The 27892-nt window shown below is 40.0% G+C and overlaps 1 protein-coding gene across 1 annotated transcript; it reads left to right on the forward strand.

The window, feature by feature from the left end:
* LOC145358746 (RNA-binding E3 ubiquitin-protein ligase MEX3C-like) lies at positions 1-27795 on the forward strand. The gene is made up of 2 exons (XM_080213003.1): positions 1-215; positions 25901-27795. The coding sequence occupies exons 1-2, from the start codon at positions 32-34 to the stop codon at positions 27160-27162; spliced, it is 1446 nt and encodes a 481-aa protein (XP_080069129.1). The 5' UTR covers positions 1-31; the 3' UTR covers positions 27163-27795.
* The last annotated feature ends 97 nt before the right edge of the window (positions 27796-27892 follow it).

Raw genomic sequence — 27892 nt, forward strand, 5'->3', positions numbered from 1 at the left:
GGACGAGGAGGAGGTGGAGGATGAGGGCGGCATGAATGGGCTAGCCGGGCTGCCGCACTCAGCCGCCTCGCTCTTCCACCCGCCGCTGGTGCCGCCGCCGCCTCCCCCGCTGTTCACCATGCCCGGGGACCCCGGGCGCAGGAAGAGCGTCAACATGACCGAGTGTGTGCCGGTGCCCAGCTCCGAGCATGTGGCTGAGATCGTCGGAAGGCAAGGTAAAAGACGCGCATTGAGGAAGCGACCAAAAAAAACCACTCCTTTTCCTTCTTTAAAAAAAAGTTTTGCCAACTCCAAGGGAAGGTGGAAATAGTTTAAAGCAGCAATCGCACAAAGGAAAGGGCTGTGGCAATGTGCAGTGGAAAGCAAACACTTAAAATTTGCATTTAAATTTTGAAGGAAACTTCACAAAGCACGGAAAGAACACAGAGGGCAAAACGCTTCCTTATGCATGAGATTTATGGTGGAGAATGTGTTGGGATGGGGGTTGGGAGATGCATTGTCTTATTCTTGAATGGTTCCAAAGGATGCTTTCATCTCACATCTTTCGAAAGTGTGTATATTGTCGATATGGTTCGATTGACTGCACTAGGAGCTGATAGTTCACTATTTTATTCTGCAGTGTTGGAAGGCGTTGAGTCTCTAGTTTGGGTTTAACGCAGTTCCTTTGTGTGGGGTGGCGCGAAAGGGGGCAGAAATAGCTTTTTGTGTGTGTGTGCAGGACTTGCTTGCATGGATGGAGTACCGCAGATGAAGCGTTGGAACGTTCACTAACGAAATCCCCATCCGACGTACATCGTAAATTTCTTTGACCATTGCAGTCTGCTCTCAAAATATCGTTTTACCCTAAATGCTTCATTATATTGATTGTTCATTTGGAAAGTGGGACGGTTCCATTTTTTTTATTGGTATATATCCCCATAAAACACACCCAAGCTTGGTGGATGGATATTCGGAATTCAACCCTGTGTGGGAACTGGCTATTGTGTAAGATTTAAGTGAAAATTAACTTCAAAAACACAATTTTATTTGAGTACTATCATGTAAGCAGAAAGTATAAGTTTTTGTGTTGGAATTGAAGGTGGTGATCATTTTTTTTTAGTAAATGGAGGCAGATTTTTCACTGGTTCATTGTTTCCTTTGTTCAGGAATCAAGCCATGCTCTGATTTATATGCTGACATCATAGGCTGTAGTGCTGGGAGTCTGGGATTGATTTAAGTGTTTCACGTTTTTCGCTTTTGTTTCCAGGGCTGCAAATATTGCCATAATTTGAATAGATTAATTTCCAAAAATTCCTCTAGATAGTAAAATTGACTTGAGGCATTTGAACGTTTTTTACAATTTAAAGGCTCACTTTAATAAAAATTAACGTCTTGGTCAAAGTAAGATTCTTGCTGAGCCTTTGCGCAATTTTGCATATTTAAATGTGCCTTACAGTTGTATTTAGTAAACGCTAATTTAATATAGTTTTGTTTTTATGTTGAGATGCAGTAACCTGTATAGCAATATACTGTAATTTGAAAATGTTTATTAATATATTAAATCTTTGTTTTCATGTAGAAAAATGTATTTATTCATTCACTGTGGGGCGGCTAAATTGTTTAAACCAAATTTTGTAGAAAATATTCACTAACAAACTCCCATCACTTTACATTTTTTGCTAATGAATGATATTGGCATTGTTATTTATGATCTTGGTATGCATGACTTCTTTAAAGACCACTCGAGCAACATAATAGTATAGAAACTCTTGGCAATTTCTCTATATCCAGTGCTAAATAAATGGTTGCTTTCTTGGAAGTTTTAATTTCAATTTTCCCATCCCTTTCCTCTTTTATTCCCTTTTTGAATCTTGTAAGAGCTTTTGATGGAATCTGACATAATGTAAGAATTAGGAGCAGGAGTAGGCCATCTAGCCCTTCGAGCCTCCCCACCATTCAATAAGATCATGGCTGATCTGAAGTGGCTCAGTTCCACTTTCCCACCTTCTCCCCATAACCCTTAATCCCCTTGCCTATCAAAAACCTATCTACCCGTGTCTTAAATATATTTAGCGAGGCAGCCTCCACCACTTCAACGGGCAGAGAATTCCAGAGATTCACCACCCTTTGTGTGAAGAAGTTCCTCCTCAACTCCGTTCTAAACTGGCCCCCCCCCCCCCCATCTTGAGGCTGTGCCCTCTAGTCCTACTGTCCTTTCTGAGGGGGAAGAGCCTCTCCACCTCTACCCTATCCATCCCATTCATCATCTTGTACGGCATCCAACCATCATACTCATAGCTGAGCAATTTCATTGAGGCTAAACAGAGAGCTGTTGGGTTGTTTGATTGGAGGGTTATCACATTTGAGCTTGACAGGCCATCACTTACTTGATGCTTGTACATACATTGTTAGGATCATAAAGTGATAATCAAGTGTGGGAAACTGAGGCAGCTATCATTTGGGCTCAGGTTTTGGATATACTTGCCAAATGGTTGAACATTTTGACATGTGTGCACTTCATATGAAAGGTTCCATCTAAGTAAACACATCAGCATGTTCAGTGATCCCCAGGAACTGAATTTTGTCATCTTTCTTGTACCAGTTATGACACTTTGGCTTTGAGAGTTTAAATTAACTTGTTTGACGTTATTTACTTTTCTATTGCAAGAGTAAGTACACTACTTTAAGCCTACAACAGTCACTGGTAAACCTGGCTGAGATGGTGGGTAACTTCCACCCAGGTTATGCAACCCTTACCAGTTGAGTAATGGCTTTCTTTCTGATTTTAGTGATCTCTTGAGCAAGCTAGCTCAGCCTTGTTTAGTATTTCCCAAAGAAATGCCCTAGTCAGCTGTGCTGATACTTTCTTTTGGATGTTTTGGAAAGTGCACTGTTTAGATTATATTTCCACTTGTGAATTTTTCCCTTTCCCCTCATGATTTTCTTTTTTAAACCTTATTTCCATCATTTTATGCTTATTACACATTTCTTTACGAAAGCAATAGATTGGCAGCTTCATGTCTTATAAACAAGGCCAACGGTTTCTAATGGGGGGAAAGTGGCAGGAGTTGTGTGGCTCTGTACTCGCAGTTTCAGAACAGAGGACGGAATTCGGTTTGGCTACAGTTGATATAAGCCGAGAAAACTTTGACAATCAGGAGAAGATCATTTGAAAATTGAGGCATATATTTCTTAAAGCCACTCATCATTGGATTACTCTTGTTTTGAATTTTATACAAAAGCAGTTAACTTTTTTCAGGAAGTACTACTGCATAGGATGTTGCTTTGTGCTCCCTAAATAAAACTGCTTTTTTATATACAATTTTTCATTTAAAAGATATAAAAATCAAATCTGTGGGGGTTGGGGAGAAGGACCACATGCTATTATAAATTATTCCTGCTCCCCATCCAATATTTTTGCTGTTCCCTTGAAAGTGATACAGTTCTAAGATTTCTTTTTGGTATTCCGTCCAAGTAGATCTATGTGAGGCAGATGGTGAGTATCATGGGGCTATTTCTCTAGGGAGGAAGAGGAGAGAAGATCATTTGACTTTGATTAGGCCTCCCATAATGTAATATCCAGCAGGATTCACTGAATAGTGTGGCAGTGGACAGACTAGTTATGTTTGTTCCCTTTACACAAACCACTCTCCCAAATGCATTCCCAAATCCTGGGATGAAATTTAGGGTGACTAACATTTCTACACATGCATTCTTACTGCAGATCTAACTTGTGACCCTCCCAGTCAATTCTATACTGAGCAGTTTTTAATAGAACTGTTTCTGTTTTGCAGGAAGGATAGCTAAAGCCTTAAAACACTCGTGAGAGTTGTACTGCGTTTGTATATTTCCCATATTTAAAGCTGTCTGACTATTGTCTCAGTGGAGCATTAGAAATTGAGCTGCCATTTAGATTATGACCCTGGTTGTTACAAATGTACTTCTTCCAACTAAGCAGTTTAGGTCTCTGGTTTGAACTTTACTCTGCTTTTACTTTTTTTTCACTCCACCTAATTGGTTTGAAGTAAAAGTGGGTGACGAGTACTGTTTTAGTAATCCTGAGATATGAATGAAATTACAGCTATTTGATTTTATAATTTATTTAGCATCAGTTAATGGATTGGGATAGAGACCACCCACAGAAAAGGAAAGGTACTTGTCGATAGAGTCAATCATGTTTGCTATTGTACAGTTGTTAGTAGGCGATTCAGGAGTGCAGGCTACATGCTGTGATCTTGGCCAAGCAGCAACATGGAAGATAGAAATTAAAATTTGTCTTAATTCTACTTAGTATAAACTGAAGTCTTATTGTTGGCAGTATTGATTCACAACATTAAAACAAAATGCCTATTTGTAATAGAGATCAGAATATCTTATTACTAGGTGAAAGAACAGTTTAGCTAGTGGTAGTAATTTAAATTGCTTTCCCACTCAATTCGGCAATGAATACAATCTCAAGTTTTTCAGAAGTTAATTGTTTGTTCAAAATCACTGGGTCTGGGCACACAACCCTAAACTGTGTAAAATTACTACCAATAAAAGAACTGAATTGGCAGCAGGACTGAACGATTTGACTGTGTCACAGCATCTGCTGCATTTATAGATCTTTGGACTTCATTCTGCAAAGTCAAAATGAGAGTCTCGCTAAATTAAAAATATATTAGAGAGGGATTGATGGCACAGTTAGCTGGAATACCATTCTTGTACCTCTGGCACCTGGACAGTCTGTGCAACTTGATGAGCGTTCATCTGTTGACTTTTGGGCAGTTTCAACACAGGGTCTGGAAACTGCTCATAGCAAAATGTAAACCAATAAATGTATTGAATTGACAACCTTAACTACGATGCATGGATTACTGTGGTTAAAAACAATTACTGTATGCGACAGCAGTAGGAGTTTCACATCTGGAAATGCTTTTAAGGCACATTATTGGAGCAGGGGTTGTTCTGTAGACCTCTGCTGTTTCTCATGTTTCATTTTTCTCATGTCCATAGTTCAGCAGTCCTCCATGTTCTCATGAGCTGATGTTTGTAATAGAAGCCATAGCATTATTTACACTTGCACATCAAATACAATTTGTGGACACCACAGCTTTGTGATGGTTAAAATTGTAATTAAAATGTATATGTCAATATAGTTAACTTTATTTTTCAAATGGAATTATTGTATAAAATTCCTTTTGGGAAGTTTAATTATGTGAGGAGGGGGTCTTATAAATTAATAAAGGCTGGAAGTACAATCTGATGGATGCTTGGTTTGCAACTCTTATTTAAGGGGATTGATTTTATACTTCTGCCTATTTGTAAAAATCTCTTCTGACAGCCTTACCTGCAGGAGTGTATGTTGCACAAGCATGTGTGCTGTGCATTGCCCATGCGAATCTTGAGTCAACAAGCAGGCTATTCAACCTCAGAAAGCATCATAGTTTATTTACTCTTTCATATGTGTGCTTAAACCCAGTTTGGGATAATTACTTTATAAATGGGCATGATGGGGCTTAATGTGCACAATTTCTTCAGTTGAACAAGAAAACGTTTTGATTTTCAGGTAATTTTAAAATTAATCCCATATTCCTAAACTGGTGTGCTTTGTCATACTTAAAATGTGTACTTCTGTCTAACTTTACTGCTGGTGCGAGGTTTATCCATGATTTTGATTTCTCCAGCATTCAATTTCATCAGCATTTTTACAAGTTGCAGCCTAACCAAAACACTCCTGTCCAGCTCCACAGTCACCTTGCTCTTCCCAGTTTATTCAGTTTCTGCACAATATAATGCACCAATTTTGAAATTACTGCCCTCACTTCCATGGTCTTGTCTCCTTTGTAACATAGCTGAGTCTCCCACTGTCACTGCTTCATGTGCTTTTTTCCAAAAACCCTCAACTTTCCTATCTTTCAACAATGTCCAAAATAATTGAATCTTGCCTTTGGTCAACAACCTAAACCTCCCATCATTATTCAGTCAGCATGTAATGGTATTTCTCTTACTATTTGGTCGGTTTCTTTGCCTCTGCAGCGTGCTTTGGGTACTTAACCTGACTCTAGTGATGTCTTATCATGCTAGTACTGTTACTATAACTCAGTGTAGCTCACACATCTCCTTACTGCATTGAAATAGCATGCAAATTGCAATATGAGGAAAAACAATATTGCAGTTGTAATTATTTTAAATGAGTAGTAGAATCTTATTTTGAGTATGGTAGTTTCAATAAAACATGAAAGCGACTGTCAGAAATATAGAGCTCGAAGGTTTTTCATTCACAGCAAACTTGTGAACTGGCGTTTTAAAATTCTAGTGTAGCGAATTGGTTTAGAATGTTTATCCATTTATCTCTGAAATCTGAATTTGATTTCAAAAATTGAAAGTTTTTTTTGTGGTGGAAGCTGTAAAGATTCTTGTAGAAAATTTCTTTGGGCAGGCTTGATGACATTTGGAGTGGCCTAGCAGTAATGCATAAAATTACCTATGGACTTTGTTGACAAAGATGGCTATTGATGAAGTGGGATCCTCTCTCACTATGTTAGAAAGAATGAGTATGCGCTTATAGTTGAATTGGAAGTATATTTTTGGGGAAGAGCAAAAGGAAAGCTTTATATTGCATCTGTCCAATGGCTAGATATTCATGAATACTGATGGAATCCTTAAAATGGAAGTGCTCCATACAGCAGCAATGATGCCCTTTGTACATTGAAAAGCACAGTTTAAAAAATTGTTTTGAATACAACATGTTACAAATATTCATAGCCACGGACCCAATGGCCATATGGTCCATCGGGTCCGTGCTGGCTCTCTGGAGTAATCCACTCAGTCCCACTCCACAGTTCGATCCCCATAGCCCATGCATGTTGACTGTTTCTGCTGCCACCACTCTCATTCATTAATACAATTAGTATATTGAAATAAATGTCCTAGTAAGTTTTTTTTGAATAAAAACCTCAATGCACTAAGTGTGCATTAAAGATGAATTCAGAAATTATGCTGCAGGTTAAACATATCTTGAACTGTGCTTACACATTTTTCTTACTAATTAAAGTTAATTGTTTTGGGATTCTTTACCATCATTCTTGCTCCCAATTTTTAAACTTATTTGAAAAGCATCTCATCACAATGTTATGCACGAAGCATGATATGCTTTTAACTTTTGGATTTTTGAGTTCAAGTATAATTGTTACTGTGGAGAACTATCAGAAGCTTCATTAAAAGATTGATGCAAGTTAAAAATAGCTAACATCTGAAGAATAGATCTGATTATGTATGAATGCAAGTTACTAATCATGCTTTATAGCTTATTCTTTTTCTTTACCTGTATTTATCGTTTGAGGGTGGGGGGCACATTGCAAATGTAAATATAGAAGGCACAAAACTGATAATGCAATTTTGAGATTCTCCTCATCAAAATTAAACGGTGCACTATTTTAAAGTATTAGCTTTTTCAATAAATCATTGTATCCTCAAAAATTACTCAACAGTCAACACTTAAGTCATCGGTGGTTAACAGTGGTTAAGTTAAAAGATTTCTGGTTTTAACTTCCAGCCAATCTACACAGTAGCCTTTAAACATGAAGTAAGCGCTACCACAATAGAATTGGAGATGTCCTTTGGTATATTTCAGCCTTCAGTTTTGCAGATTGTCTTTTTTTTTGGACAGCACTGAATATTCCTGATAATGTTCAACTGGAATTGTATTAATTTGGTATTAGTGTACTAGCTAACTTGCAGTCTTGCATGTTGAAGGATTTTGGTGAAACCAACAAATGGGATAAATTTTGAGTGCATGAATCATTTTAATGTCATTATTTCAATGTATTTGATCAAATGCTCTATTGAGTCTCAACAGATGAAAGTTAATTAGTTACAAGTAGGCTTATATTAACGCTGCAATGAAGTTACTGTGAAAATTTAGCACGTCTTTCAGACTGTGGGAGGAAACCCATGCAGCTGGGAATTGAACCCAGCTCGCTCATGCTCTGAGGTAGCAGTGATAACCACTGTGTCCTTTCAGCACTTAATGTTTTTATTTGATTTCATCTTAGTTTGGCAGGTGGCTGTATTATTTGAGTTTGGTAAGGGGTAGATAGGGAAAATAATGATATAATATGGGATTGTGCCCTGCAAAGCTTCGCATTTTTGTCTGTTATCAGTGCTTGTGAAATGTGGCTTTTCGTAGACTTGACCACCTTGTCATTATTTGTACAATGATATATGTGCTGAGTAATGTGAGTAGTTTTGGAAACTTTTGCAATTACTGCAGCAGGAAATGGTATACCTGTAAAGGTCAATAATTCAAACAGGATGACGAAGGAGCTATTGGAAAATATTGTGAAGAAAAGCCGAATCTTTGCTTTGACTGAGCTATATAGTAATTGTAAGAGTCATTGATTTTAATCTCCAAAGTTAGTTTAGAAGGTAAAGATGCTACCATCACTGCGCAGTGACGTGCTAAGGATGGAGTGAGAAATCAGGTTTGTAGATGTTGGGAGAGGATTGAATGATCTAGGTATATGCAAGAAAATGCTGAAACTATTTTGTACTTTATTCCTAAAGACTCTGCATAACATTAATGTTATTTGTTTTAAATCATATCACAATTTTATTGGCAGAAAGTGTTTGTTGTATGGGTTTCTATCCAATCTATCATCGCAACTGAAACTTTGTGTGCCATTACTGTGGTATATTATCGTCCATTCTTTGCAGTTGACTGAAATATGTGAAGGTCACTTGTTGCTTTTGCACCTGAAAGCTGCACAATTTCACCATGGCCATTGAACTGTAATTGCTTAAGAAGATAAAAAGAAATGCATTTACCTTTTATAATTTAAATATAACCCCATTGAATGTGCTGCACTCCTCATTATAGTTAACTCATTGATTGCAATCCATTGTCCTTTGAAAGCATTTTCTTGATGGGGTAATTTTTAAAATTGTCATTATATTTATTTCCAACAAGAAGAAAGAAAATATACTTTCTAGTTAAAGTATGCATTGAACCACTATCATTTTCTTTCTAGTTATGTAGTGAACGGTCCTAAATGTGTTTTGTGCATGGGGAAGGGAAACTACATGCAAAGGTTGCTGTTGTACACCTGAGGAATCCTCACTCCCTCTTACTGTGAGTTCCCTGCAGCCAGCCAAGACTATTTGAAACATCAACTCTGAATCTTCGGGGAAGAATGAGAGTGGTGAGTGTAAACGTGAAAACTACTCTGTGCAGTAAGACACCTCAAAACATTTTAAATTAATGAGGATGTATTGAGACAGTGGAGAAAGGATAGGGGAGAGTGAGAGGGTGTGGAGAAGGCTTGTGAAATTAACAAGTGAAGTTGCAGAGGTGGAGGAAATTCTATATGTTGTCTGGCAACTACTGGTGAACTGGAGCGAATTGATAGGATTACAAAAAAGCCACAGTATGCTGGACCTCACTATTATAAATTAGGGTTAAGGTCATGGATGAATTTGAGGAGGGGGGGAGTAATATTAGAATATTAAAATCTTGTGGCGTTTGAAAAAGCTTAGATCACCAGACTCTTACATATTAAGGCCAGGTATCATATTGATTATAATTTATGGAGGATTGGCATTAAATTAGCTACCTGGAAGAAAATGGATCATGGTGACTAATGAACTAAGGTGTTTTGAGATGGTGGGGGCAGATGAGCTAAGTTATTGTGATGAAATAAATTCTTAGTGACAATGAAGGGGAAGTTGAGCTTGGGTTGAAGTAGACTATCAATGATTTTGTCTTAAGATGATAGCCAGGGAAGTTGGTGGAGTAAGAGGCAAATGTGGGCTGATTTATGCCAAAGATTTGGCTTTGTTGACACTTAAGTTTGCTGCAAATTAACCAGATGTGATTGACGTTGCAGTTGGAGAATGCAGTAACAGTCTAGGCCTGTATAGTATATACATTTATGTGCAGAGTTAGGAATTACCATCATGCATTTGGGTTGATCCCTTGCCTCCAGATGAGGTCAGCAAGGAGTAGGGTGTAAATAATGGAGGGCAAAACCATGGTCAAACCTTTAAGATTGACAGGAGTTTAAGCTTGAAGGCAAAGCTGTTGGAAGTAGTGTAATGTCTGCATTGCAGAGGAGACATTATTGTGGGAGAATGTGAGTGGCACAGATAATGGCAGAAAAGTGAATGCATAATTAAGTAATTGTATTAATTATGTGAACAGGGCTTCTAGCGAGGTGAGATAGTAGTATCGTTAGGAGAGAATGGTGTCTGAAATTTTGGAGCTAAAGGATGCATCAAAGATAAGATGAACAGAGATGGAAAGAATTACAGTTGAAGCTGAAAAGACTTGCACAACCATAGCATATCCCAAAGTGTTTTAAGAAGCAACCACCCATTTTCACACAGCAATGTGAAAGCAAGATATTGGTTGAGGAATAAATATTAGCCAGGGCAAGAGGACAGCTGAAGCCTCACGTTTGACATATTAGTCAAAAGATGGAACTTCTGACGATTTAGTTAGCCTGTTGATTATGTTGCTCAAGTCATTGGAACGGGAATCTTGAGAACCCATAACGTTCAGGCAAGTATGAATCATTCAGGCCACTGAATCGTGGCTGATAAATGATGAGAACTGTGCTGATCAGCATGAGATTTTTATTAATTTCATAGGGTGTAGAAGTTACTGGCCAGACCAGTATTTTTCACCCATCTCTAATTACCCTTAAACTACGTGGCTTGCCATACCATTTCAAAGGGCAGTTAAGCATCAACCATATTGCTGTGGGCCTGAGTTGCATGTAGGCCAGATGAGGTAAGACTGGCTGATCTCCTTCCCTAAAGGACATTGGTGAATCCAGTGTGTTTTTATGACAATCAATAGTTTTAGATCACCGTTACTGAGACTTTCTTTATAACGCCACATTTATTAATTGAGTTCAAATTTCACCAGCTGCCATGGTGGGATTTGAACCCTGTCCCCAGCGCATCACTCTGGGCCTCTAGATTACGAATCCAGTGGCAATACCACTGCGCCATTAAGTCCTCACTGAAGATGTGAAGTTGGGTGATCAGCAGTTGGGATAGGCAATGATTGAGAGAGGCAAGCTTCAAGGATCATTATGCTGAAAGTGAAGACTAAAACTGCAGAGAACGAGGATGGAGGGAAGTAGGGAAAGCTGGTAGTTCTTCCGAGGCAGGAACAACTCAGTAAATGGTCTTGATCTTTGAAAGGTTGAGTTGTTTCTGCTGTCCAAGAAAGTGGTAGTTTTAGTCAGGGTAATGGTGTGATGTTCTATATTATGATAGTCCCATTGTATCTGACAGCATACAGCCACATTAGTCAGTTGACAAGTACATTTGAGCGTTTAAGTATAGTGAGATGCCGAGTTAACTATTGTGTTTAGTGGAGGGGGAAGGTGATTGGCAGAGATTACAGGGGAAGAAAGATGGAAGTGGTGAAACCAGAGAAATTTTTAGCTGAAGAAAATTTGCAGAAGGGGAAAGTTGAAACATTTTGGATGTCTTTTAAACAGCACAGTAAAAATTGTGAAGCTCAACTTGCTAATTTTTAAATTGTTAGTAGCCAAGCACATCTTTTTGATTATAGCTCAGCAAGACATTTGTGGTAGAAATCCTATTTGATATAGTCTTAAGCAGAAAATGTATATGCTAGGACTGCAGCAGCTACAGGCAAGACCTGCTTAGCCGAGTTTGTGTATTTATAACTAACCAATTTTCATAAATTAAGATATGCCCATAAACGGATTGTTTTGCTTTTAAGGAGCCTTTTGCCATTTTGAATGTTTCTAATGATAACAATGACATTTATGGAATTGTAGTTGAAGTTGACTTGAAATTGATCAGATAATTAGTGTTAGAGACTTATTTTGGGATTCATTACCAGTTCTGTGCAGCATGAAATGTTTTAATATGTACTTAACGATATAATGTATACATCAGTAAGTTATGTTAATGTTTTTCATTTAATGTACGTTTTAACACTTTTTTTGTACTAATCGAGTTTGATTTGGTGATCTGCTGAGGTCTTTAGCATTATGATTTGGTAATGCTTTGACTTTGCTGGGAATGGTGTTGAAATAATCATACAATTGTTGGTATGCACTTGAGCTGCCTCTGCAATCGTACTGTAATCAATAGTATGACTTTAAAATCCCATTCTTTTACTTTTGACACATTTGATTTTAGATAATGCTGAGAAGTCTGTCTTTTGGCTCTTCCTCAGTTAGGTTTAGACTGGCATAGTCCAGTTGCTAGTGGGTGAAGTTCATATTAGAAAATTACCCACAATTTTACACTTGAGAGAACTGTAAATCTCTCTTAAGTTTGGGAGACTCTGAGGTTGAAATTCAGTGTGTTTGAGACAGAGTAAATGGATCCTCAGTTCAGGTGCAACTTTTGACTTGCGCCAAAAGTGTAAATGATTTCTGTTTGGTATCTTTACTTTGAGTCAGAATTCATGTTGTCCACATGACGTGTCTCAGATATTTGCAGTATTGTGTAAGTTTTAGTCTTGCCCAAATGAGAGCCTTTTAAAAATTCAGTGGTGCATTATTGAATTCCTAATGAGCAAGCAACCGAATCGGAATCATAATAGCAACAAAACACTGGGCTGCCTTGGTTCAGTACATCTACGAAAGGCAGGAAGGGCCCAGTTTCTCCAACTTGCTGACTCAATTGATCTCAACCATGCCTGCAAAGGAAGGAAAGATAAAGGGTGTTTGAAATTTGCATCAGTGCCTTCAAGGCCAGTGGGCAGAAAAGTCTGACCAAATTTCTGCTTGTGAAATTGTTGCTTCCTGCAAGTATTTTGGGGAGAATATTGGTGAAGATAACAATCTACTTGATCTGCAATACTCTTACTGGTGGAATAGTCCATTTAGTGGCGAGGCTCGCATACAAATAAATGTTCCTAAAATGAGGTATCAAATCAGTAACTGTGGGGCTCTATCTTGGCATGAGTCTGCATTTTCAAAAGTGATGAATGTGCCAGTGCCGCAAGGTCATACTTGTAGAATATGGCGCCAGACTAGCTCCAAGTTGCACCTAAATAATTGTTGAAGATTGGTATGTGTAAAGAGTGGGTTCTTAAGTCCACCTCTGTCTCTCTATCCACTGATTTTTGCATTATCTGTCTGTTTATGCTGATCGCTCAACACCCGCAGTTGGAGGTTTTGCTGGAGTTTTCACGCTTGTGCAGATATATGCGCAAGAGAATCAAGTCCATTGAGAGATATTAGTGTCCAGTTGTGCAGGTGATTTATCTGTGATTCTGAAAACATAAAGGTAACAAATTTAGCAATATTGACGGATGCGATTGAGCAATGCTGCAGCAATGGAGCTCTGAAAAATTAAACTAGAGACTTGCTTTGTCTGTCAGGCATTAGAGATAGAGGATTTGAGGAAGTTGGTATAGGTTAAAATGCAGTTTGGTGAAGAGGCCTAGCTGATTAGGACTGAGAACTTTGTATTGCAGGAGGTTGACTGGCTGAGGAGGTTTTGATGATGTCACTGCGTGAAAACACTGGGAACAATGCTTTATTACAGGCATCTATTTTTCATGTCATCCATCCATCACCTGAATATGAAATCCACCATTTTAAAATTCAAGTTTCACCAGACATTGTGTGTCCACAGAATAAACATTCAGTTGTCTCGAAGCTTCTGACACTCTTGTTTTGCACAAAACTCTCAGAATTCAATCTCACCTGTTGCACTTGTGCATTGTGATGCTGTATTAGCTACTAAAGAGATGCCTATTACCCTATTCAGCTAACTTAGTTTCAACCAAGGATCATTTATGTTAATGAAATGGCAAGTAAATTATATACACCTGCAGACTTACATATATGCTACACTTGCACAAGGGGGATTTGGATTCAGATGTTGGGCAAGTAAAATATCAGTTCTAGAATATTGATTGGGATATAAAGAAAAACTTTGAATTCATATCTGCATAAATCAGCTCTCCTGGCGATTTCCAGTTTTAAATGTCTGTGGTGCGGATGGAAAGGCAGCAGCTAGTTGGGAGAGCAATGCTTGTTGAAGTAATATGTTCAGTGGCCCATGTCATCAGTTGGGTGACTGCGTGCAGCCTGAGTTCATCTGGCAATCGCCATTGCATTGTGCTCAACTGCTTCGCCTGTCAGGACCACTGCTGCTTCATCTACTTTGATGTCCTATCACATCTTCACTCCTCAATCTCCTCTTTGAGCCATTCCTGCCCCTGTTGAAGTGCCCTATTGAAAGGTGCAGAAAATGACCGTAATATGCAGCACAGTGTGAACTGTAGTGCAAGGTTCTACTAGATAAGTTCAGACACTGGAGCCTTATTTTGAGCACCCCAATGCTCTGCTCCATGATGGCTCCAGGAATGGCATGGTGACACAATGGTTAGCCCTGCTGCCTCTCAGGGACCTGGATTCAATCCAGCCTTGGGTGACTGTCAGCGTGGAGTTTACACATTCTCCCAGTGTCTGTGTGAATTTCCTCTGGTTGTTCTGACTCCATCCCACAGTGCAAAGATGGAAACGTAGAAACTTGAAGTAGGAATAGGCCATTTAGCCCTTGAAGCCTGCTCTGCCATTCATTTTGACCGCAGCTGATCATTGAATTCAATATCCCGATCTCCCCCTTGGTCCCTTTAGTCCCAAGAGCTATATCTAATTTCTTACTGAAATAAGACAACGTTTTGTTCGCAACTACTTTCTGTGGTAGTGAATTCCACAGATTCATCACTCTCAGGGTGAAGAAATTTCTCTTTGCCTCTGTTCTAAAAGGTTTACCGCTTATCCCCAAACTATGCCCGCCCCCAATTGGGAACATTCTTTCTGAATCTAATCCCGTTAGAATTTTACAAGTTTCAATGAGATCCCCTCTCGCTCTTCTAAACACCCCTGAATATAATCTTAACCACTTAGTCTCTTCTGATATGACAGACCTGCCATCCCAGGAATCAGATGTACAGGTTACGTAGAATGGCTGTAGTAAATTGCCCCTTAGTGTCCCAAGATGTGTAGTTTAGAATAATTAACTATGGTAAATGTGTGGGGTTCCAGGGAATAGGGCAGGGGAGAGGGCCTGGCTAAGATGCTCTGTCCAGAGTTGGTATGGACCCGATGGGCCAAATGGTGACCACATGCACTGTAAAGATTCTCTGATTCAATGAAAATACAAGTAGCAGCATAAGGCTCGTTGTATCTGGTCTCAGCTACACTCTGACCTCCACACTGGTGTCATCAGCCACATCTTCAGTGCATATTCCCAGTTGTTGAGGAGCTAGCCCTGTAGTCTGTAGACCCTCAAAATGTGGAGGTGCTGGCATTGGACTGGGGTAAACACAGTAAGAATTCTTACAACACCAGGTTAAAGGACTTTAACGTGGTGTTATGAGATTTCTTACTATGTTGACACTCAAAATTGCAGGGAGCTGAGTGTGTCTTGGTCACATGAGTCATGTACACTCCCCAGGAACATAGGATGTGCTTCGTGTGGCTGCAGACCAGCTGAACAATTGGAGAGTAGAGGCCCTTGAACTATGATCCTTGATGCCACATGGATTGGAGAGCTATGAGTGCAGTCAGTGGCACCCTGTGGAAAGCCAATAATCTGGACAAATTCCATGGTTCTTGCATTCTGGCTTGTCTGATCTGGTCAAAATTGATGCATTTGTTTGCCCTTGTAAAGAGTGTGTCCATCACATCCTTGATGCACTTGTGTGCAGAGGCTTTCGAGATGCCATAAAGGTCCCCCATGAAGCTCTGACATTCAAATCCACAGGCAGTGAATGCTTTTCAAATACTCATGGTGCTAGATCCTGAAAAAGGGCATGAATGAGAAGGGCAGCATGTGGCACAGTGGTTAATATTGCTGCTTCACAGTAGCAGAGCCCCAGGTTCAATTACAGCCTTGGAGACAGTGTGGAGTTTACATAGTCTTCCCTTGTCAGTGTGAGTTTTCTCTGGGTGCTCCAGTTTGCTCACCAGTTCAAAGATCTGCAGGTGGGTTGGCCATGCTAAATTGCCCCTTTAGTGTCCCAAGATGTGTAGGTTAGGAGCATTAGTGTGTTAAATGCGTGGGGCTATGGGGATGGGGCAGGAGTTGGGTAAGTTGTTTAGTCAAGAATCAGTGCTGATGCGATGGGCTAAATGACTTCCTTTTGCTCTGTAGGAATGCTATGATTCTATGAAAGGATGCTATGAACACAGGGATTTCACAGAACACAATGAACACGGAGCTGAAATTTGAAGGACGCACATCAAGTGGAACATAAACAGTTTGCAGGGTGCTGTTTGGATTTGAACAGCTGACTAGGGGATGTGGGGTGAAGTTTGTGAGGAGCTATCGATTCTGGGGAAATCTGGGCCAGAAAACAGGATATCATACTGTAACCAGAATACATCAATTTAAGATGAAAGGTGACAAGAGGACAATCTTGTTAATGCAGCAAGTGGTTACTATCAGGAATGCACTGCAAGGAGTATGTTGGAGACGAATTAGAACTATAGAAAAGATACAGAACTGAAGGAGGCCATTTGGCCCATCTCAGCTTGAGGACACCCAAGTGCCCTTTCTAATCCCACTTTCCTGCCTCGGCCCATAGTCCTGTAGCTTACAGCCTTAAAGGTGACTTTCAAGAGGGAATTGGATAATTATCTGAGGAGACAACATCTGTCGGGCTATGGGGAGTGGGTGGGGACGTAGGTCTTGCAAAGAGCTGACATGGACACAACTAGCTCAGTGGCCTCCTCCTGTAACCATTCTATGATTTTGTAAAAACTTGTAGGATATTTGAATGATCAAATGTGAATGTCAATAACATAAACTGGTCTCCTTTGGCATTGCACGGACTGGAATGTGAACCTAAATTGTGCTGCAATCCTTAAATAGAACGCTACCAATTTGGATAAAGTGATCCTTAGGAATTACATCGATCAATCCAATGAACTTGGGTTTCTCTAGTCTGTATTTTAGTGGGAATAGGGCACGTAGCACATAACTGCCATCTGGCACTAAATTAGCACTTGGTGGACAGCTGATATGGACTCTTAAAAATGCTTGAAGTAAAGCAATGAAGTTAAAACACGAGTGGATATGCTGCATTTTTGATGGGTGCCAAAGTAAGAAAGCGTTATATTGACAACGCTGATAATCGTTAAATTCAACCTGATGCCATCCGCAAGCATAAATAACAATGTTCAGTCATACAGTTATTCATATTGATCAGACTAAATTTTTGGCAGTGGTTTTTTTCCCCTTGATAACCTGCGCAAATGCTCATATTCATTGTTTTCATTACAGAAGAAAAAAATATGAAGTTGCATAGTCTCAGCAACTCTGATTCCATGGAAGATTCTCACAGATTGTCTTTTTTTCCCATTTCTGTTCCTTTTATTTTGTAGCCCAGTAAGAAAATGGCAAAGTGCTGCTGAAATAACACTCATTGACCACTTGTAATAATGTATAATGGAAATGTTAATTAAAATGAGTTGTTAAATGGAGGTCATCCAGTTGCAGAAGTCTCAGGAGCAGAAAAATCTACGTAATAAACCATGGCATTTGAATTTTTTAAAAATGGGAAAGTGAGATTCCATTCATAAACTGTATTAATATGATATTGATTTGAGTCATTTTGCAACAGGGATAGTTTGTACCACGAAGCCTAGGGCATAGCAAAGAATTATAAAATGGTATACTACAGTCCCAGTGTGTCTATGGTAGACCCATTGAATTAATCCAGCTCCTCTGCTCATTACTGCTTGACCTTTATCTTTCCTCCTTCAAATATTTGTCCAGTTCTCTTGAACATTGCTATTGAATCTACCCTCTTTTCAGACAGTGTTCATGATCATAACTTGTTGTGTAAAAAGAAACTAAAAGTTTCCTCATTTCACTTTTGAACCAATCACCTTAAATCAGTATCATCTGGTTACTGATGCATCTGCCATTGGTCACTCTGTTCATTAAACCATTCAAAAACATTCATGATTTTAAACACCTATCAAAACTCCTCTTAATCTTTCTGCACGAAGGATAACAGTTCCAGTTTCTCTACATAACTGAAGTCTGTCATCCCTGATACCGTTCTAGTGCAGTGTCCTGAACTGAGGACTAACCCTTTAAAGGTCTACAATAATGTCCTTGTTTTTGTACCCTTTTTCAATGTTAATAAAGCTAAGGAGCCTTCATACAGCCATCTCAACATGTCCAGTCAACTTCAAAGATTATTGTACCACACCCAGGTATCTGGTACTTTATCTCCTTTAAAATTGTATAATTTCATTCATATTGCCCTTCATTCTTCCTATTAAAATGTATCACTTCCAGCTTGCATTAAATGCTGCTGCATCTGCTGTTTCAAATATAGACTTTATAATATTTTCATGAAACTGCATGCAAATTGCAAACACCAGTGTTTTTTGGTATTCTGATTGAAGACTTATTTGGTGAAGAACATCACTGGCAGCGTGTCTTTCCAAATGCCAAGGCTCCACAATAAGAAATGTTAATTCATACACAACTGAATTTGAAAGCAAGATTACCAGAGCTTAGTGTTGCTGGTGTTGCAAGAATCCTCAGCTTTCTAAGATCGTGACCAGAGCAGTTTCTGGCTCAAAAGTTGGACCTTTGGGTAAGGTAGAGGTCTCTTGTTCTCAAACAGTTGAAAATTCTGCATGGATCAGTATTGGCATTAGTAAAAAACATAGAAGTTAGGAGGAGACCATTTTGGCGCTTCGAGCCTGTTCTGTCATTCATCATGATCATGACTGATCATCCAAGTTAATAGCCTAATGCTGCTTTTCCCCCATAACCTTTGATCCCATTCACCCCAAATGCTATATCTAGCCACCTCTTGAATACATTCAACATTTTGACATCAATTGCTTTCTGTGGTGATGAATTCCACAGGCTCACCATTCTTTGGGTGAAGAAATGTCTCCTCACTTTGATCCTCAGCGGTCTACCGTGAATCCGCGAAAACGGTCCTAACTTAGTCAACCTCTCCTTGTACATTGGTCCCGCCATACCCAGAATCAGCCTGGTAAACCTTCACTGCACTCCTTTGAGAGCAAGAACATCCTCCTTCAGAATAAGACCAAAACTGCACACTCTATCTAGGTGTGGCTTCACCAAGGTCTTGTATAATTGCAACAATACACCCCTGCTCTTGTATTTGAAACCTCTCACAATGAAGGCCAAAGTATCAAAGTTTTAAATTTTCTCCCATTGAATATTTTTTAATACATGAAATAAGGGTTTAATGATCCATCTGCTGTTCAGTATTTTCTGTCATAAAGTAAGCTATGGGAAGATTTGAGTTTGACTGTCTATTTAACCTTTGAACTTTCCATTTGCCACCATAATTCTGCAACGATTGATCTGCTAAAACACAAGCATCCACGTACGATATTCTTAACTGGAGCAAAATACTGTTATCTGTTGGAGTCAAAACCACAGCTATAAATGGGGTGGCATGGTGGCACAGTGGTTAGCATTGTTGCCTAACAATGCCAGGAACCGGAGTTCAATTCCCAGCTTGGATCTTAGCGGAGTCTGCATGTTCTCCCCATGTCTGGTAGGTTTCCTCCCACAGTCCAAAAGATGTGCTGGTTAGGTGCATTGGCCATGCTATATTCTCCGTCTGTACCGAACACGTTGGGAGTATGGCGTCTCAGGATTTTCACACTAAGTTCATAAACCTACTTATGACAAATAAATAAACTTTAAAACTTTATGATCTGAAATGCAACTGGATTAGCCATCTAGCAATAGATCTGACTGGACCACATTGCGTGCTTTCAAACATCATTATTTTCTACTAAAATTATCCTCCACCCCAGTACATCAGAGATAAATCTGACTTCTTTACAGCGTTGCTGTCTGTGTTGTCAGACTGGTCTGATATCCTGTTTTGGATAAACTGCAATTTCCACCAATTAAATACTGGGAAGAACAAAGCCATTGTTTTGGACCTCTCCCGCAAGTCCTATATTTGCCACTGACTCCATATCCCTTCTCAACCATTGTCTAGGACAGAACCCGATGAGTTTTCAGCTTCTGATTCCAATTTGACTTGAGCGAAGCTTCTAGCTGTCTTTTCCTCTTGCCATATTTTCACTTACATCAACTGAGTTCTCCTTTGCTTTAACCATTTTTGGCCTTTGTCGCTTCTGAACTTAATTATACCTACTCACCTGGGCAGTTTCATCTTTACACTTACCCAAAGCTCTCCTGCTCACATCCTATCCTATATTAAGTCAATTTTACTCCTCATGCCCTACTCTTACTTATGTCAGCTCAAATTTGGAATTTGCATTGTCATGTTTAAATCCTCTCATGGATTTCCTTCTGCTCTGCATGAATACAATATTCCTCTGCCCTTTTCTACATCCTACTCCCTTTGCCCCACCACTGGCGGCTATTGGCAGTAAGAGCTGGAGAAAGGTAATTAACCCTTCCAGCCTTGCTCTGCTATTTGGTAAAATCAAGGCTGATCTACCTTAGCACCAGGTTATTGCAAATCCCCATATCCCTTAGTACCCAAACACTTGGCCTGCCAGGTGCCATGGCTAAAGATAAGACAATCTTCAGAAGTCCCAGCCACAGCTGCAAAATATTGTACCTATTCCTCTGATTATGCCTTTGCTATCATTACCATATTCCTTTTCATTCTCCTCCACTGCCCTGCCCCCATCACCAATTAAATTGCTGTTGGCCGACTCTAAAGTTTTACTTAATCGAAGTGGTTTGACTGCATCCTGGTAACCTTATTCTTGATGCCCTGTAATGTCTGCATTCCAACTCAATGTCTCTGAGCCAAAGTTCTTCAGGCTGGATATCCGGGATTGCAGTGCTCTGCATAAACTCCCATGTAGTTATGTAACATCACCTGTTTTGCCATGTTTATCTAACCCTATTTATTTTCTAAGTTAATGTTCATTGATTATTTGGCTTTATTTATAATTTATCTAGTTTGTTATTACCAACTTAGGAATTGTAATTAGATGTTACATTACTTAGCTTACAGCCAAAAGAAAGACACAGCATATACTGGAGGTAAAAAAGCAAGCAATATCTCCTTCCTCAGCACTGAATTCCCAACTTTACTATTAACAAAGCACTCTTTCATGGCCACACTCTGTGGCAGCAATAGTGTTTATTTATGTATAGTTTGATTCAAACCCAAGTTACAACTTTGAATTCAACTTCCTGCTACCATAATTAACACCTATTCAGGCAACTGCTTATAGTTGATTGACAGTTAACTGCCACTGATGAGCAGTTTCCATTAAACTAAGCACCTGAATTAGCTAGCAGTTTCTTTTGCCATTTTTTAAAGTTCTAAGTCAAATTCTAAATGTTGAACAATTTAGCTTGAGAAATACTTACCAGAGGAATTCCCACTTGCACCACGTTCCTGAACATAGCAACGTGTTAATGAAGCACTCTTTCATGACCATTCTGTAGTCAACACTGTGACGTTAGCTGTCTGGAATTCCTTGAACTCTGCTTCCCTTTAAGACTTTAAACTACTTTGACCGAGTACTTTCACCATGCTCAATAGAACAAATTATTTTTTTCTTAGCATTTTATGCAATTACCCCATTAAAGTTACCTTTACCCCATTAGGTTGAAATTTTGAATTAATTATGCCTTAGATGAAGATTTCGTACCGTTGTCAGCTGGGTTTATCGCATGCATCTGGATCAGATTGTGACATTTAATGTGCTCTAGCCTTGAATTTTGTGATATATTACCCAAGTAAATTTGCTGCGCTGGAATGAAAGATGAAACATTCGTGTGGCAGCTGTGGTAATGCTGTCATAAAAGTTAGAATCCACACACTTGGTACCAGGATACCTGAGCAATTCAGTGGGAGACCCGCTAGTATTATTAAATGTTGAGATTGAGCTTTAAACGCAACATGATGCAAACACCCTTTGTGTGTACTAACAGCTAGGACTCAGAATACATACTACATCCTTAAGATGCTGTCGTATTTATAAATACATGTGTGATGACAAACTCTAAGGATTCAAGTCTACTGTATTGATAAAGCATCATCCTTTTCTCTTCAGTTAATGGTTTGCTTTGAATAATTGTGGTAGATGTGCACCTACTGGAAACCTATATTTCACCGTCTAATTGCATAATTATTTGATACTGGTTCTCTATGAATGCCTTGTTTCATCATGACGTGGAAGTTATCACTCCAGATTATCGTAGAATCATAGAAAAACGACAGCACAAACATTAGCTATAACCCTCAATCCTATTAAGTCCCATGTACTCATCTAGAAGTTTCTTAAAAGACCCTAACGACTTTGCCTCCACCACCACCGGCAGTTGATTCCACTCACCCACCACCCTCTGAGTGAAAAACTTACCCCTGACATCCCCTCTGTACCTACTCCCCAGCACCTTGAACCTGTGTCGTCTTGTGGCAGCCATTTCAGCCCTGGGAAAAAGCCTCAGAGTCCATCTGATCAATACCTCTCATCATCTTATACACCTCTATCAGATCCCCTCTCATCCTACGTCTCTCTAAGGAGAAAAGATTGAGCTCTCAACCTATCCTCATGAGGCATGCCACTCACTCCAGGTAACATCCTTGTGAGTCTCCTCTTCACCCTTTCAATTGCTTCCACATCCTTCCTGTAATGAGGCGACCAGAACTGAGCACAGTACTCCAAGTGGGGTCTGACCAGGGCCTTGTACAGCTGCAGCATTATCTCCTGACTCCTAAACTTAATTCCTCGATTGATGAAAGTCAGTACACCATACGCCACCTTAACCACATCTACCTGTGAAGCCAATTTGAGAGTCCTATGAACTTGGACCCCAAGATCCTTCTGACACTAAGAGTCTTACCTTTAATATTATATTCCTTCATCCCATTTGACCTGCCAAAATGTACCACTAGACATTTATCCAGGTTGAAGTTCATCTGTCACTTCTCCGCCCAGTCTTGCATCCTATCTATGTCACGCTGCAACTTCTGACATCCCTCCAAACTATCCACAACACCTCCGACCTTCGTGTCATCAGCAAACTTACCAACCCATCCCTCCACTTCCTTATCCAGGTCACTTATAAAAATCACAAACAGCAAGGGTCCCAGAACAGATCCCTGGGGCACTCTACTGGTGACCGACCTTCATGCAGAAAAAGACCCATCTACAACCACTCTCTGCCTTCTGCGGGCAAGCCAGTTCTGAATCCACAAAGCAGCATCCCCTTGGATGCCATGCCCCCTCACTTTCTCAATAAGCCTTGCATGGGGGACCTTATCGAACACCTTGCTGAAGTCCGTATAAACCACATCCACCGCTTTTCCTTTGTCAATGTGTTTAGTCACATTTTCAAAAAACTCAGCCAGGCTCATAAGACACCTTTAACAAAGCCATGTTGACTACTTTTGATCATACTATACTTCTGTAAATGTTCATAAATCCTGTCTCTCAGGATCTTTTTCTTCAACCACTGAGGTTAGGCTCACCGGTGGATAATTTCCTGGGCTATCTCTATTCCCTTCCTTGAATATAGGAACCACATCAGCAATCCTCCAGTCCTCTGGAACCTCCCCTGTCTCCATCGATGATGCAAGGATCATTGCCAGAGGCTCTGCAATCTCTTCCCTTGCCTCCCACAGTAACCTGGGGTATATCCCATCCAGTCCTGGCAACTTATCTATCCTGATGCTATTCAAAAGCTCCAACACATTCTCTTTCTTCATGTCCATGCACTCAAGCTTTTCAGACCGCCGCAAGCCTGCACTACAACCACCAAGATCTTTTTCCATCGTGAATACCGAAGTAAAATATTCATTGAGCACCTCTGCTATTTCTACCGGTTCTATACAAACTTTCCCACTCACATTTTATAGGTTCTATTCCTTCGGATCTCATCCTTTTACTCTTCTCATATTCGTAGGACACCTTAGGGTTTTCCTTAATCTTACCTGCTCTGATCTTGCCTTCTCATGACCCCTTCTGGCTCTCCTAATTTCCTCCTTAAGTTTCTTTCTACAAGCCGTATACTCTTGTAGATCCTTAATATTACCTAGCTCCCTGAACCTTTTGTACGCTTTTCTTTTTGACTAGATTTGTTACAACTTTCGTGCATCATAGTTCCTGTAATCTATCATAACCTCCCTGTCTCATTGGAACGTTGTCGTGCAGAGCTCCAGACAAATATTCCTTGAAAATCTGCTACCTTACTTTGGTACATTTCCTTGAGAATGCCTCCTTCCAATTTACGTTTCTAATTTCCTGCCTGATGGCTTCATATTTCCCCTTCCTCCAGATAAACACTTTCCTAGCTTGCCTGATCCTATCCCCCTCCAATGCTAGTGTAATGGAGATCGAGTTAAGATCACTATCCCCAAAATGCTCTCCCACTGAGCGATCTGACACCTGTCCAGGTTCATTAGCCGATACCAGATCGAGTACAGCCTCTCCTCTTGTAGGCTTATCCACATACTGTGTCAGGAAACCCTCCTGAACACACCTAACTAACCCCTCCCCATCCTAACCCCTTACACTAGGGATAATCCAATCAATATTTGGGAAATTAAATTCTCCCATCACAACAACTGTTATTATTGCATCTCTCCAGGATCTGTTTCCCTATCTGCTCCTGAACAACCCTGTTACTATTGGGCAGCCTATAGAAAACACCCAGTAAAATTATTGACCCCATCCTGTTCCGAACTTCCACCCACAGACCCTCTGTAGACAATCCCTCCACGGCGTCCACCTTCTCTACAGCCGTGACATTATCCCTGATCAACAGTGCCACTCCCCCACCTCTTTTGCCTCCCTCCCTGTCCCTCCTGAAACATCTGAAACCTGGCACTTGAAGTATCAAGTCCTGTCCCTGAGACATCCAAGTTTCTGTAATGGCCACCACTTCACATTTCCAAGCAGCGATCCACACTCGAAGCTCACCCACTTTGTTCACTACGCTCCTAGCATTAAAATAGACACATCTCAAACCTTCGGTCTGAGTATTCCCCTTCTCCGTCACCTGTCTGTCCTCCCTCTTATACTGTCAACAATCCCTCTCTATTTGCGAGCCAACCTCCGCGCTTCCAGTCACTTCATTTCGATTCCCTCCCCCCCCAACCATTTTAGTTGAAAGTCTCCCCAGTAGCCTTAGCCAACCTTCCTGCCAGGATTATTCAGTTTCCATTTTTTTAAAATCACTTGGATTACGTATTGAACCAACAGCATAGATATGCACCTAGCTTGTACTTGTGCAATATCGTCAATGCTGCATTGTAGAACAGAATGACTAATTAGATTGTTTTAACCATGCAATTTCAATAGTGGGGGTGACCAGGCAGTAGGATATATCTACACAATTTGTTTTAATGCTTATGTTTAGAAAAGCCTTTGGTTTAAATCCATGAATGAATACACATCACTGTGCTTGCAAGCTTGCATCTTAAATTCTGATCATGGTTTCAAGCAGTTGTTTCTTTATGTATATGCATTGGGTAATGTAAACCCAAGATAGTGATCCTATTGGAAGAATTCTATCTCCATGCTCATTACAGCACGTTAAAAGCAGGAAGTCTCATTTATAGAGAAGTTTTGCTTAATCATTTTTCTTAAGTTATACAAGACATAGCAGCCTTAAATGTATTAATGCAAGCACTTATGTGACAGTCTTTCTTCAGTTCCTCAAAGCTGTGGAATTTCATATCATGTTTGTGTTTTGTTTCTTGTACCATCTTTGCCAACCTCCAACCTACCTAACAAAAAAATTATGCATGGGTCATTAAAGGAGCTTTATTACACAGATGGTAATTAGAGGGGACAGCTACGTTAGTCAAAATATGACACTCTGGCTGATGCTGCTGTAATTTACAATTTTCCATACGTTTCAATAAAGGCACTACTTTTTAAAATTTGTCTAACATAATTTTTTTTCTTCAAAGGTTGCAAAATTAAGGCTCTTCGAGCAAAGACAAACACGTACATAAAAACCCCCGTTCGAGGTGAGGAGCCTGTATTTATTGTCACTGGAAGAAAGGAGGACGTAGCCATGGCCAAAAGAGAGATTCTTTCTGCAGCAGAACATTTCTCAATGATCCGAGCATCTCGCAACAAAACAAACGGACTGGCAGGAGCTGTGGCAGGGCCTCCAAACCTGCCAGGGCAGACAACAATCCAGGTGCGTGTGCCTTATCGTGTGGTGGGGCTTGTGGTAGGACCCAAAGGAGCTACCATAAAACGGATTCAGCAAACAACTCATACATACATAGTCACTCCAAGTCGTGACAAAGAACCAGTCTTTGAGGTCACAGGCATGCCGGAAAATGTGGATCGGGCCAGAGAGGAAATTGAGGCTCATATTTCAATGAGAACTGGTGTGCTTATTGACTTAACAGCAGACAATGACTTTCACTCCAATGGAACTGATGTAAGCTTAGATGGCATCGGCACTACTGGAAGCCTATGGTCCAAGGCTCCAAATCCAGCCCGCAGACCTGCTGCTAGCTTTCGAAATGACAGCCTAAGTTCTTTGGGAAGTACTTCCACTGATTCCTATTACAGCAATAGATTAGCAGATACCAGTCCAACAAGTCCATTCAGTACAGGCAGTGGTGGCTTCACATTTGGGGAATCACTTACTTCTGTCAATTCAGATGAGCGTGATGTGGGCTTGGAATATCCTGCAATTGATTGTCTTAGTGGGCCTCACAGCATGATATGGTCTCCGTTTGAGCATGGCAATCCAATTCAAGCCTTTAATGGTAGCTCAACTGTCCAAAGACGCACTAACAGCATTAGTGGCTCTTCCACTCTCCGTGTATCACCCACCATTTCTGACGGCAGTGCCCTTGACCATCCATTGGCTAGGCGTGTGCAAAGTGACCCTTTAGCTAATTTAGCGTGGCTACCTAACCAGACATCCCTGTCTGCCTTTTCCAACAGTCCAGGCTATTCATCGTCTTCACTCCCAGGGAGTACCTCAGCAACATCTGGCTCCCCCACAGACTCAAGTGGTTCTGAAAGCAGACAGAAAAACAACCGTGACTGTGTAGTTTGCCGAGAAAGCGAAGTGATTGCAGCACTTGTTCCTTGTGGTCACAATTACTTCTGCATGGAGTGTGCCAACCGCATATGTGAGAAAGCCGAGCCCAAGTGCCCTGTCTGCCAAAAACCAGCATCACAGGCCATTCGTATATTTTCTTAGCGGCATCATGTCCTAGCAAGTACTGCAGGCAACACAAAGAACAGAATAACCGCTGTACAATATACCCTAGACAAACCTTATTTTATTTCGACTGGAAGACTATATTTCCTAGAGGAGATGTTTACAAATTAGCTTTAATTTTAACCCAGTCATCATTGGCAATTTTGAAATAAGTTAGATATTGTTGAGCAGTTGTAACCACATGTGCTGATTGTGTACTGCTTGTCAAAGTTACTATGACAGTATTCAGTTAGATTTAAATAAAGGAAAGGTCCGCCGCACTTTGCAGATATGAGTTTTTAAAATTTCTACCTAGCATTTTATTTTTTAATGCATAGAATATATCTTGTACACATAGCTGAGAAAAGCCGAGTGGTTGTATGTTTTATAACACCAGAGTTTAATTGTGACAGCACCAGTACAGATTACTAAATATTCAAGTTTTATCATTTGTTTACCTCTTACTATGTATATGTAGGGAATTTATAGGACTGAAAATGTACTTTATTTGAATAAATTTTAAAAACTAAATATATTTTATTTTAAGATAATGGACCTTTAACCTTACATGGCTAAAGTACTGATATATATTTGCTGAACTGACTTGACGGTATGAAATTGTATTAAGAGTTTTATTTTTTGACTTAAACCTTCTTAATAAAAACTTTTTACAGTATACTGTGTGGAAGAAAAAACATTTTGTTGTGTGACCGCTTGATCAGGGTAAAAA

This window comes from Carcharhinus amblyrhynchos, chromosome 26 (genome assembly GCF_965287045.1).
Source record: "Carcharhinus amblyrhynchos chromosome 26, sCarAmb.v2.hapA, whole genome shotgun sequence".
In the NCBI taxonomy this organism is placed as follows: Eukaryota; Metazoa; Chordata; class Chondrichthyes; order Carcharhiniformes; family Carcharhinidae; genus Carcharhinus; species Carcharhinus amblyrhynchos.

Bases quoted from the DNA above. Each gene is read 5' to 3' on its own strand.
- LOC145358746 (XM_080213003.1), top strand. From the start codon at position 32: ATGAATGGGCTAGCCGGGCTGCCGCACTCAGCCGCCTCGCTCTTCCAC. The intron at 216-25,900 runs GTAAAAGACGCG...TTTTCTTCAAAG, and splicing joins TGAGATCGTCGGAAGGCAAG to GTTGCAAAATTAAGGCTCTT.